At 51.7% G+C, this 11,645-nt stretch overlaps 2 protein-coding genes across 11 annotated transcripts in view; both read left to right on the top strand.

Moving 5' to 3' along the window:
• Positions 1-11,645, top strand: part of SPAG1 (sperm associated antigen 1) — an 89,248-nt gene that overhangs the window by 55,755 nt on the left and 21,848 nt on the right. The gene's annotated exons all lie outside the window — the stretch shown is intronic.
• Positions 879-10,942, top strand: LOC116941751 (hippocalcin-like protein 1). Of its 10 annotated transcripts, none has more exons than XR_004402715.2 (5): positions 1,641-1,711; positions 3,153-3,576; positions 4,969-5,074; positions 5,769-6,520; positions 10,692-10,942. XR_004402715.2 is itself a non-coding variant. In XM_076066475.1 (5 exons), the coding sequence occupies exons 3-5, from the start codon at positions 3,199-3,201 to the stop codon at positions 5,864-5,866; spliced, it is 582 nt and encodes a 193-aa protein (XP_075922590.1). In that variant the 5' UTR covers positions 1,723-1,773; positions 1,863-1,876; positions 3,153-3,198; the 3' UTR covers positions 5,867-10,611. The 10 variants fall into 10 exon arrangements, 8 of the variants coding, with proteins under 8 accessions (XP_075922588.1, XP_075922583.1, XP_075922590.1 ...); XR_012941504.1 differs by lacking the exon at positions 10,692-10,942 and adding an exon at positions 8,051-10,611; XM_076066475.1 differs by lacking the exons at positions 1,641-1,711; positions 10,692-10,942 and adding exons at positions 1,723-1,773; positions 1,863-1,876 and having other exon boundaries at positions 5,769-10,611.

The following is an 11,645-nucleotide window of genomic DNA, read 5'->3' as shown; positions in this document are numbered from 1 at the left end:
AACCCAATGTTCTTTACTGATTTTCAGAAGCGCGGCGGGGTGGGTTGGAGGCTACTTTCACCGACAGGCCGCCGTCAGTGTGAGCAAGGCCGCCACACATTCTAGAGTCTAAACCATTGGAGGTTTGACAGCAGCGCGGCGATGACGATGATGACGATGGGAGGTGTTGCCACAGCACAATTGGCATCGTGTGACCCGCGGGGCCTTGCAGTGAAGCACACTGGGCTCGCCCGGTCCCTGAGTCCGGGACACGCCGTGCTCCGTCCACCAGAGGGCACCACCACCAGCATCACCATCATCACCAGCACCACCATCACCACCAGCACCACCATCACCAGCACCACCAGCATCATCACCACCACCAGCACCACCACCAGCACCACCACCAGCATCATCACCACTACCACCACCATCACCACCACCACCAGCACCACCATCACCAGCATCACCATCATCACCATCAGCACCAGCATCACCACCAGCACCAGCATCACCACCACCATCATCACCAGCACCACCAGCAACACCACCACCAGCATCACCAGCACCACCACCAGCATCACCAGCACCACCACCAGCACCACCAGCATCATCACCACTACCACGATCACCACCACCAGCACCACCACCAGCACCACCACCATCACCACCACCATCATCACCATCACCACCAGCACCACCACCACCATCACCACCACCAGCATCATCACCACCACCACCATCACCACCAGCACCACCATCACCACCAGCATCATCATCACCACCACCACCAGCACCATCACCACCACCATAGGCCCGCTGCATTCTCGGCCGCCTACACGGAGGATTTCGATCCATCGCGCGTCGAGGGAGCCATGCAGTCAGCTCGCGTGCTCGAAGCGTTTTTGGTGGGCCGGAGGCAGAATCCGTAGCAGTGAGCGTTGGTGACGATACCGTGCTGATGAGTCCTCGTGTTGCTGAAACCCGTCCGTCACAGTTTGTCTGTCACCACATCACTGCTGCTGCATCCCTGTCAACCCCTTATCAGTGCCCCACCTTACTACAGACCAATTCAGACCTTCTTGGGCACCCCGTGCCCTAAAAAAAATCTCAGCATTCATCCTACAAAGTCCCATCACAACGGAGAAACACAAACGAATGGACACATTTTTTTGTTGCCCGTACTGAAACGGCTGTACGCCGTATGGACTTGAAAAACTCAATTTCCCTGTACAAGAATACGGGGTGAACCACGTGGGTTGATAGAGATGGTGCCTGCTGCTGTCAGTCGGGCTCACGTTTTTTCTCGTTTGCTCAAGGCCCCTTTGATGGACCACAGCGCAGTTCTACAGGAACTGCTGGTGGGTTTTAAGTTGTTTGTATTTGTACACGTTCGTGCCTAGTCTGAAGCATGCATGTTCTGTGAAGGACCATCGCCCGAAACGTCGCGCATTATGTTTAATTTTAAGGCCACACATAGCGTTGTTATTGACGAATGTGCCGAGTTGTGTTAATTGTGCACTACTGCCGACACAGCAGCAGCATCACTGCCCAGGCTTCTTCAGGGGACGGGGTGCTGGGGGGTGGCCTCATCCAGCAGCGGAGAGAGCAGAGCGAGGCTCACCCCCCCCCCTCCGTGACCCATAACCCCTGAACCCCCGCCCCCACTCCCCCCAATGGTGGATCCCGGAAGTCGCGCGCCACCCGGAAACACGCGGCGGGGTCACTTCCTGTGAGCCGCCACCCTGCGCGCGGAGCGAGACGGGCAGGAGAGAGACGGGCAGGAGAGAGACGGGCAGGAGAGAGACGGGCAGGAGAGAGACGGGCAGGAGAGAGACGGGCAGGAGAGAGACGGGCAGGAGAGAGACGAGCGGAGAGAGACGAGCGGAGAGACGTGGTGAGAGACGTGGTGAGACGAGCAGAGAGACAACGAGAGACGTGGTGAGAGACGTGGAGAGACAAGGACAGACGGGGAGAGACGGGGAGAGACAAGGAGAGACACAGGTGAGACAAGGAGAGACACAGTTGAGACACAGGTGAGACAAGCAGAGACACAGGTGAGACAAGCAGAGACACAGGTGAGACAAGCAGAGACACAGGTGAGACAAGGAGAGACACAGGTGAGACAAGGAGAGACAGGTGAGACAAGGAGAGACAGGTGAGACAAGGAGAGACACAGGTGAGACACAGGTGAGACAAGGAGAGACACAGGTGAGACAAGGAGAGACAGGTGAGACACAGGTGAGACAAGGAGAGACACAGGTGAGACAAGGAGAGACAAGGGGAGACAGGTGAGACAAGGAGAGACAGGTGAGACAAGGAGAGACACAGGTGAGACAAGGAGAGACACAGTTGAGACAAGGAGAGACAGGTGAGACAAGGAGAGACACAGGTGAGACAAGGAGCGACACAGGTGAGACAAGCAGAGACACAGGTGAGACAAGCATAGACAGGTGAGACACAGGTGAGACAAGCAGACACACAGATAAGACACAGGTGAGACAAGGAGAGACACAGGTGAGACAAGGAGAGACACAGGTGAGACAAGGAGAGACACAGGTGAGACAAGCAGAGACACAGGTGAGACAAGGAGAGACACAGGTGAGACAAGCAGAGACACAGGTGAGACAAGCAGAGAGAGACAAGGGGAGCGAGGCGTGGAGAGACCGAGTCGAGTGGAGAAGGGAGAGGCCGGGCAGGGTCGATACACGTCCTGTGAGGTGGCAGCTCACTGCTTCATGCAGCAGCAGGAATACCAACAGGAGCGTGTTGCTGTCCACTACTCCGTTGTTAATTTACAATGATGAAGTGCCCCATAGACTCCGAGTTAAAGGGTGGTGCAGTGTTTAGCGCATGCTGCTGTGAGCCCAGGTACCGAAGTTGGATTATTGGCATTGTGGTGAAGTATGGCCAACCAACGCACGTGACCACACGGCGTGGGGGAGGCCCTCTATGTAATTGAGGGCCTGTGTGTTGCCTTGGTGTGGTCACAGACTGTTTTAGCTCACCGGATTCATCATCCAGGATCAATACAGATTATGACTCGGTGGGGTGACACAACGGCTCGAGTACAACGGCGTTACGCACTTCGGCGTTTGTCGTACGAGCGAACGTCTTGATGAGTTTTGCCGAGTTTTGCCATTGACGTGAGCGCTGTGTTTGGATGCGGGGAGGCTTGGGGCGTGTGGGCTGCAGCAGCAGTGGCAGCAGCAGCGGGCGATGGGCAAGCAGAACAGCAAGCTGCGGCCGGAGGTGCTGCAGGACCTGCGTGAGAACACCGAGTTCTCGGAGCAGGAGCTGCAGGAGTGGTACAAGGGCTTCCTCAAGGACTGCCCCAGCGGGCACCTCACGGTGGACGAGTTCAAGAAGATCTACTCCAACTTCTTCCCGTACGGCGACGCCTCCAAGTTCGCCGAGCACGTGTTCCGCACCTTCGACGCCAACGGCGACGGCACCATCGACTTCCGCGAGTTCATCATCGCGCTGAGCGTCACGTCCCGGGGCAAGCTCGAGCAGAAGCTCAAGTGGGCCTTCAGCATGTACGACCTGGACGGCAACGGCTACATCAGCCGGGCCGAGATGCTGGAAATCGTGCGGGTGAGAGCGACGGGACGAGAGATGCTCGTGGCTGTGTCTGTGTCCGTGCATTGCGCTGGGGAGTTGCAAGCAGTCGTCCTCCGGCAACAACGGAGGGCAGAGGAGCGACGCTCACAAAGACGAGCGGAGCAGCCGGGCGGTTCAAACGCAGAAAGCTGTTCTGTGACCTCCTGCCAGCAGGCCTTCGACACTTCACGTGGCTTCATTGTGCGCCGAGCGTGGCACAAGCGTCGTGGTGACTTCACCGCCACTTCGTGGCGAACGGCAGCGGCTGTTGTTGTTACTGCATTGCCGGCGTCACCAGGGGCTTGTGGGGGCAGCTAGGCGGAGGTTGTGTTTGGGATTGCGAGATGTGTGGGACTTGTGTGTGTGTGTAGTGTGGGGGAGTGGTAGTGTGCCGGTTAGCGCGCTGTGCTGTGGATACGGGAACCCGAGTTCGATTCCCGCACACGGCCACCAACTCCAGTGGACATTATCTGAACCGGTCCTTGCTATTCCCCCCCCCACCACTAGATCGACTCAGCCTCAAATGAGTACCTGGTGCAGTGTGCGTGGAGTCAATATCGTCACTTGGTAGACAAAGGCGGCAGGGCGTGGTGCTGGCCACCCAACCCCTCGTGCACTTTGCCTGCCTTCATGGGTGCTCGCTAACAGTACTTACCCTGATAGCCTGTTCAGGGCTATAGGGGAGACCTTTGTGCCTGTGTGAGAGGACTTCTGAATCGCTGGCATGGTTGCAAAGCCATTCTAAAAAATGTACATGAGCACGGATTCACGCCTTTGTGTGTCATCTCTGTCCATATTTTGTTACAAATTTTAAAGGTGGTGTACCCAAATAAGGAGACGTACTGTCTGCTCACTTGTTTTTTGGAAACCCGAAAGAAAGCGTTTGTGATACTCTGCCAAATGTGTCGAGGTTTTCAGTTGGGTATACACGCTGCTCGCAGGTCTTATTCTAAAACAATTTTTTATTTTACCAGGTAAGGCCCACTGAGCTATTGATCTCTTTTTCAGAAGCGACCTGGCCACAAATATTAGATCAACAAAGCGGCTTATCATCGTGTGGAATTTAACATCAGCAAAATTATGTAAACGCACGTTTGACTGCGACACCATTCTAACGATGGCACCGCAGTGAGTCCCTGAGCACGGTTATGGGCACGGTGCGTTTCCTGTAAACTCATCCGCCATTCTCTGCACAACTCTACGACACTCTATGTAACTCTATGGATCTCTGTGTCATTGTGTGTAATCTCTATATAATGCTGTATATAGATCTCGGATGTAATTTCCGTACATACGGTAACCGACGAACGTACAGGAAACACGCCATGACAGTTGACCGTGACGGTGCATCTCTAAAAGCTCCGTCTCGCGTGTTTGTGCTTGTAGGCCATCTATAAGATGGTGGCTTCCGTGATGAAACTTCCCGAAGATGAGTCCACGCCAGAGAAGCGAACGGAGAAGATTTTCCAGCAGATGGACACAAACAAGGATGGTAAATACGCACGTCTGCACACTATTGTTACTACACACACTACTATGCTATGGTTACTATCGCGCTTTTCTCGCCCGAGACAAGCGGTGAGGCTTTCAGGAGGGTACTGCTTAGTTTTCGGAGTAAAGGGGTGATGTTGCTGCTGCCGTGTGCAATTGAGTAATTTGCGGGTATTTTTTGTTAAAACCGTTGGCATGTTAGGCCCATTCCAGCAGAGCCGTTCCCATGTTTCTGTGAATCGGGGAAATTGCCCCGGGCCCCACACTTTGGGGGGCCCCGCGCTTCAACGTCACGGTGTCAGATGAATGAATCATCCCTACTGCTGGTGTAACCCTGAATTCTGTCATCTACAGTGCCACGATGTGTGTTAATCTACAAAACCGTGTTGGCCTTGGAAGCTCCAATCAAATTTGTCACATCGAGACCAATGCAGAACGTGCATTACACTCAGACTTTACTATCTCAGCTGGTAATACCCGTTCGCAGGGTTAGGTGCCGGCCACCTTGTGCCGGACAGGGGCAGCTGCCACTGGGGTTGCCCCCCTTTCAATTGCGTTGAGAGGAGGTGTGACGATGCCGGTCGCTTATCGTGTGGAAGGCGCTCTATGAGTAAAGGAGGGCGGCTCTTCGTCACCGTTGTCATGGTGATGGTGCTGTGAGGTACAACACAGTGACTCCGTTCTTCTCATTTCAGGGAAGCTGTCGGTAGAGGAGTTCATACGCGGGGCCAAGAGTGACCCTTCCATTGTCCGGCTCCTGCAGTGCGACCCTTCCAGTGCCACGCAGTTCTGAGGGCTGTGCTGCCTGTCCCACGTCCGTGCTCACGACTCCACGTCCGTCAACATAAACAAGCAGGCCGGACGCCTCTCGCACACAAACATTTATATTTTTTACACATATCCCATCAGTCTTTTGGGGGTGCATCATTTCATCAGCATCGGCTCAACACGCGCAACACCACTGGACCGGTTTTAACATTCAGTGTCTCATCAGCGCTTGAAACGATTTTGGCGAATTGCCAGATGTTTGTAGCCAAGGGCCCTGTCTGTCCGACATGGGTCCCAGTTATTTCGTGCGAATGTCTGCTCCCATTATCCCCACGCCACCAAGCCCACTCACAACAGCCATCCACCACGCATCACACAGGTATCACAGCGCGTCCCACTGTGCCATCCGTCCCAAAGAGGTATGCTGCCTGTGTATCTGCTGCCTTTTGTTGTTGCACGGCTGTAATGCCTATTTAAGTTGTTTTAAGCAGACTGCTTCGTGTGATATGCATAGTATTGAACCTTCGATATTGTTTACGATGCGGTTGTTGCCGGTGTGTTTAACTTCTTTCAGGGGTAAGAAAAAACACGTGCTTATATTGTGCCTGCGACCGCACGCTCTGCGTGTGAGACTTGGGAGTTGGCATGCGACGGCGTTTCTACGCGTTTCACCCTCCTGGTAAGTGTCAAGGCGCTACGGTGGCGAGATGCTAACCACCTCGGCTGGGTGCGGTCCCGACCCTGATGCCCACTGTATATTTGGAGTTTGCATATTCTCCCTGTGGTCGCGTGGATTTTTCTCCGGGTCGTCTGGTTTTTCCCTCCACATTTCGAATCAACAGGCTGCTATAAATGTCCACATGATGATAAGCCACTTCGTTGAGCTGTCATTTGTGGTTAGGTCACTTCTGAAAAAAAGAGCTACTTAGCTCAGTGGGCCTTACTTGATAAAATATAAAATAGTCAACCACCGACGTCAGACTCGGAATTTATTATTTCAGCTGGTGAGGCCCGATGTAGCTGATCATCTCTGTTGCAAGGATGACCACAGCACAAGGCCGTCCGTCCGCAGTGGCGGCAGTTAAATAAAATTTCAGGGTGGAGAAGAAAAAACGAAAATTAATGACGTGAAACCCATGCCAGAACTTACTGCAAAAAAGGATAAATATTCGAGTTTAAATCTTGCAGCATCGCCTCCAGGAAAATGTGGAATATTAAGAGTGGTGATGAATACATTCCAAAGTACTGGTGCTGCGCAGGAGAAGGCCCTGGGACCAGTCTTAAGTTCTCCATCTCGGAAACGGTCGACGTCAGAATGCTCGTGCAATGTTCCTCGTCGCGCTGCGTTCTCGACGCCGTTCACGTGAAGGGCGCCGCCGGCTGCCTCCCCGAGCTGGCACGGGGCGGGGATCGCGCGCGGCTCTGGGCCGGGGCCCACCGCGAGCAGGCGGCGCGTCCCGTGTCCAGTCGGAGCCGGCGGTCGCTGCGACGGTGGGAGCAATGCGCACGTGGCGGTGGACGCAGCTGATTACCCGGAGGCGTCGACAACTGGAAATTACGCGTAGCTGCTGCGGACGAATTGCTTTGGGTTGCTGCAATTTATTGTCAAGACGACCGTGTCTGCATCATTTGATTGTTTTTGGGCAGAAAGCTGAACACAGGTGTTAGACCACTGGGATGAGCGGCAGGTAAAGCACAATAAACGAGTTAGATCGCTGAGTGGTGGTCGCTGCGAACGTGGCCTGTAATTCAGCATTGGTGAAGGCAGCAAGGATTGGTGGATCATCGCAGGATTGTTGCGAAACTCCCTTCCTATGGGTGTCGAGGAGGAGCCATACTCTGGCTCGCCAGGAGAAGGCGGTACACCAAAGTACAGACGAACCTCCATCTGTCTCTTCTGTACAGGGATAGAGCATTGCCCCCTCACACGCATAGGGTTTTCCTGGGTGCTCCAGTTTCCTCCCACACGTATAAACACTAATTGGCTTAAAACATCTTAATTTATGCACGCCTCCGTGTGTTGTTGATTGCAGTTGCATAAACGATGATGTATTATTTTTCAGAAGGGTCCTGCCAGGTTTTTCAAGTGAGAGGGGGGGGTGATGCTACTTCTGTGTAGAATCCCAATGGAGTGATTTGCAGGTGATTTTTCAGCATTGGGATGTTTTTTTGGCCAATACCACTTATATTGTGTCGTGTGTTTTTTCAGCTGTGGTGGAAAATCAGAGAACCCGGAGGAAATCCCATGCAGAACAGGGGGAGAACGTACTTACTCCACACACAGAGAGGCACCTGAATTGGGAATCCAATCCAGGTCCTTCCTGCTGTTAGGCACGAGCGTTGCCACTGCGCTACGGAGCTTGCCACTTGCAGCCGGCACCTTTGGCGTACGTTGGAAGGGCAGGGCGCTGTGCCGTGGCGCTAGCAGGCAGAAGTTCACCCTCATTGAGAGGTGTTAGGAGGAGGAGATTTTTTTTTTTTAAAACTGGCGGAGATTATTGATGTAGCTGCTAAACCCGAGCTATTGATGGTTTGATATTTGCAAAGCTTTTGTGCTGTTCTCCTGTTGCCATTGTTCTCTGGTCTAACACCGGGTGGGACAAGGCCATGAAGGCCAATCGGTTTTAAGAATATTGCATGCATTATTAAAGCATGTTTGTTTTGCATATTTTACCACAAGCATGTGTGGTTAATGCAGACTTGATGCCTTGTAATTTATGTCTATTCGGTGTTTGAACATTTTAACACCTCCTGTATTATTGCTGGAAAGGGTAAAGCCTATTCTTTTTTCCATCAAAATTGTACTTTGTTAGCTGCTAAATGAATGAAGCAAGACAAACTCCGGTTGTTCAGTAGGAAAGCACTCTGGAACCACCCTCATGGCATTGAATGTGCCCTTCCTGGGTCTTTAGCTAAACAGGAGTTAGTTTTAAAGAAGGATTTGTGTTTTGGTCGGGGTTAGAGTGACTTTGTTTTGACCGGCATTATGTACAGTATAGTTTAAATTGGGTGCCGATGTGATTAACACAGGAAGTGTCATGTATTACACATTGTAAACCACTCAAATGGTTTTAGACGTTATATTTAAATGCAATGTCTATGGTATATTTATTGGCACAAATGTTTACGCTTGAGTTCCGTTTTGTATATTTATTTAAAATGTACGTTTCAGTTACGGATATAGTAGAGTGGTGGTAAGGGGCCGAGTGGCGTCAAAAGCCCCCTAGTCCTGGTGGTCACACGTGGTCCATCCGTTGCGCTGTAGTATCCAGCAGCGGAGGGCCCCGGAGGGTGGCGCCAATCCGCCTCTCAACCTGATCATCGCTGATGACATTTCAGTCAGCACCAGGATCAAAAAGGCATTTTACACCACCTGGGCCTCCTACCCCACCCTACTCTGACAACAGATGCATGCGATTTGAACCACCCATTGATAGACTGTGATTCTGATCATATCTAGGGTTTTTATCTCGCATTTGGACTGTCTGTACGTTTTTCATACACCTGGCACGAATGTATTTTCATCAGTGAATACATCATTGCAAAAGTCAGATTTTAACTTATGAAACTACTTTATTCTGGCAGTGACAGATCCAAAGAGGGGCAGGGGTGAGGGGGCGATTGCACCCCCCTCTCTTGAGAACCGGAAAAAATCGGTATTTTTATTGATATTTACTAGTTAAAACGTATTGAATGGTGTTGTTTATTTAAGTAGGGTCAGTAGGGCCTAATTAAAAAAAAAAACTTGACATTTCGTGCCCCCTTCCCTGGGAAGTTTATTGATCTGCCTCTGGAATCTGTAGGATTTCATTTAACCAGTGTGTTATTCGTTTCAACTAAGTGCAGTAAATAATTAGCAAGAAGATGTTGGGTTCAAGGAGAAGGAACTATTTCTAACTTTTTGTGAACTTAATATGGGGCATCGTCTAGATGCACAGTGGCCTATACTGTGTTCGTGAGTCGTACCACTAGGAGGAGGGCGCGTCTGATGTCCCCTTACATTTGTTCGTCAACGCATTACTGGTTTGTTTGGGAATTAAGTCGGACCCATGCGTGCGGTGTCCGTAGGCAGCGTGTGGTGCCGTAGGTGGCATGTGTCACTTCGCTTCACGTGGCGAACGGTGGTAGAATTTAAATGATTTGGTCTGCCTTCGTTCTTCAGTTGCCAGTAACCGTTGGCGTTTTAAATCTGGCCCTGCCGGTGCAAGTGAACGGTGAGCGTGGCTGCCAGCTGGCTCAGCGGTGGAGCGAGCTGCAGGCGCAAGGTCGCGAGTTCACCTCCATGCTTGGATCGATAAATTGAGTACCACTTTGTGGGGAAGTCAACAGTGTGGTTGTCCTCAGGATAGGCTCGCACCCGCCATAGGAATGTGGAATGTCCACCACTGGCACTGCAGGGCTGTAAACGGGAGATGAGCACCAATGGGCACAATGCTCAGCTGCAGGAAAATCACTTTTTTTGACAGTTCCAAGTAATAATATCAAATAATTTTTACTGTCGGGGTTTGAGCCGACTCGGCACAATTTCTGTTGTGATGAATTATCTGACGCGGAAAGCTGATCTTGAAGCTATATCGATATTGTGTCCTTTACTTACAACCACGTGAGTGCATACGTCCCAAGGGATGCCTGGGATTACACAAGCAGGGCAAAAAACGAGAGAGAGGAAAATAATCCATTGTGTTCACAAAATGCTGACAACATCCTTTGACAAATCTGCAACAATAAATATTAACCAATAAACATTAAATATTAACGTTAAAAACATAATATGACTGCCTCCAATGTTATTTCCCTCCCCGTGTCCTGCTCCCTTATATGTCTAAAACTTTTGCACTCCTGGATTCAAGACACATTCGGCTGGACGGCATTGGTGGTGGTGGTGGTGGTTACACTGCACGTGGTTGCCTGTAATCCAGCACTGTGGAGACGGCAGCGAGGGTTGGTGGATCACCGCACAGATGTTGCGAGACTCCCTTACCCGTGGGCTTCAAGGAGAAGCCGTACCTCTGGCTCGCCATGATTAGGCGCTGCAGCAAAACATTTACCTCGCCTATGAACATTTTTTTATCCTTTCTGGCAATAAAACAAGTGGTGTTGAGATGATTTATTTTTTTATTTTCCTCACCTGCAGTGGTGTAGAGTGTTACTCCCCATCGCACACGTGGATTTTCTCCGGTTGCACCGGTTTCTTCCCCGAGTGTAAACACTCATTATTTGATCGAGAACACCGTGATATATAGAGGACCGCAGAGCTTGGGGGGTGAGGGATTTGGCGTCGGCTCCTCGCCGCGTGGCTGCTGCTTCCTTGCTGCCCAGCTGTGGTCCCCCCTCCTGGCCCCTCTGAGTCGCCCCTCTGACTGAGCGCTACAAGTTGGCATTGAAGAGATAAGAGCCTGCACTTGACACTACGGGGCCTGCTGATTAGGACATTAAAAAACTAAACATTTAATGATGAACAGTTCAAGCGTCCTCATCGTGTTCTCTCTACTGTTACATCGAAATGGGGTTGTAGCCCCATGTGCTTAGAAATCTGCTTGCCATGTAATCTGTCAAGCGGCCAGCAACAAACAGCACGACCAGAGTTGCAATCGGTGCGACTTGGAGTAGGGAATTCCAAAGTGGAGCAGAGCGAGGGAAGAAGCAGCACGAGAAGTGAGGCGACCTGCAGTGTGGTGAGTGGGTGAGTATCCGAGTGACTGAGTGAAAGGGTGAGTGATCGGGTGGGCGAAGGAGTGAGTGCGGCGAGTGACAGTGGTTGGGTGGAGGGCGTGGGTGACAGGGTGAGTGATTGTGCCCTTGAG

The sequence above is a fragment of the Petromyzon marinus genome, chromosome 12 (genome assembly GCF_048934315.1).
Source record: "Petromyzon marinus isolate PM22_M1 ecotype Great Lakes invasive population chromosome 12, UKy_Petmar_22M1.pri1.0, whole genome shotgun sequence".
Lineage (NCBI taxonomy): Eukaryota > Metazoa > Chordata > Hyperoartia > Petromyzontiformes > Petromyzontidae > Petromyzon > Petromyzon marinus.
The sequence above is the reverse complement of the archived record's forward strand: the minus strand, read 5'-3'. Positions and strand labels throughout refer to the sequence as shown.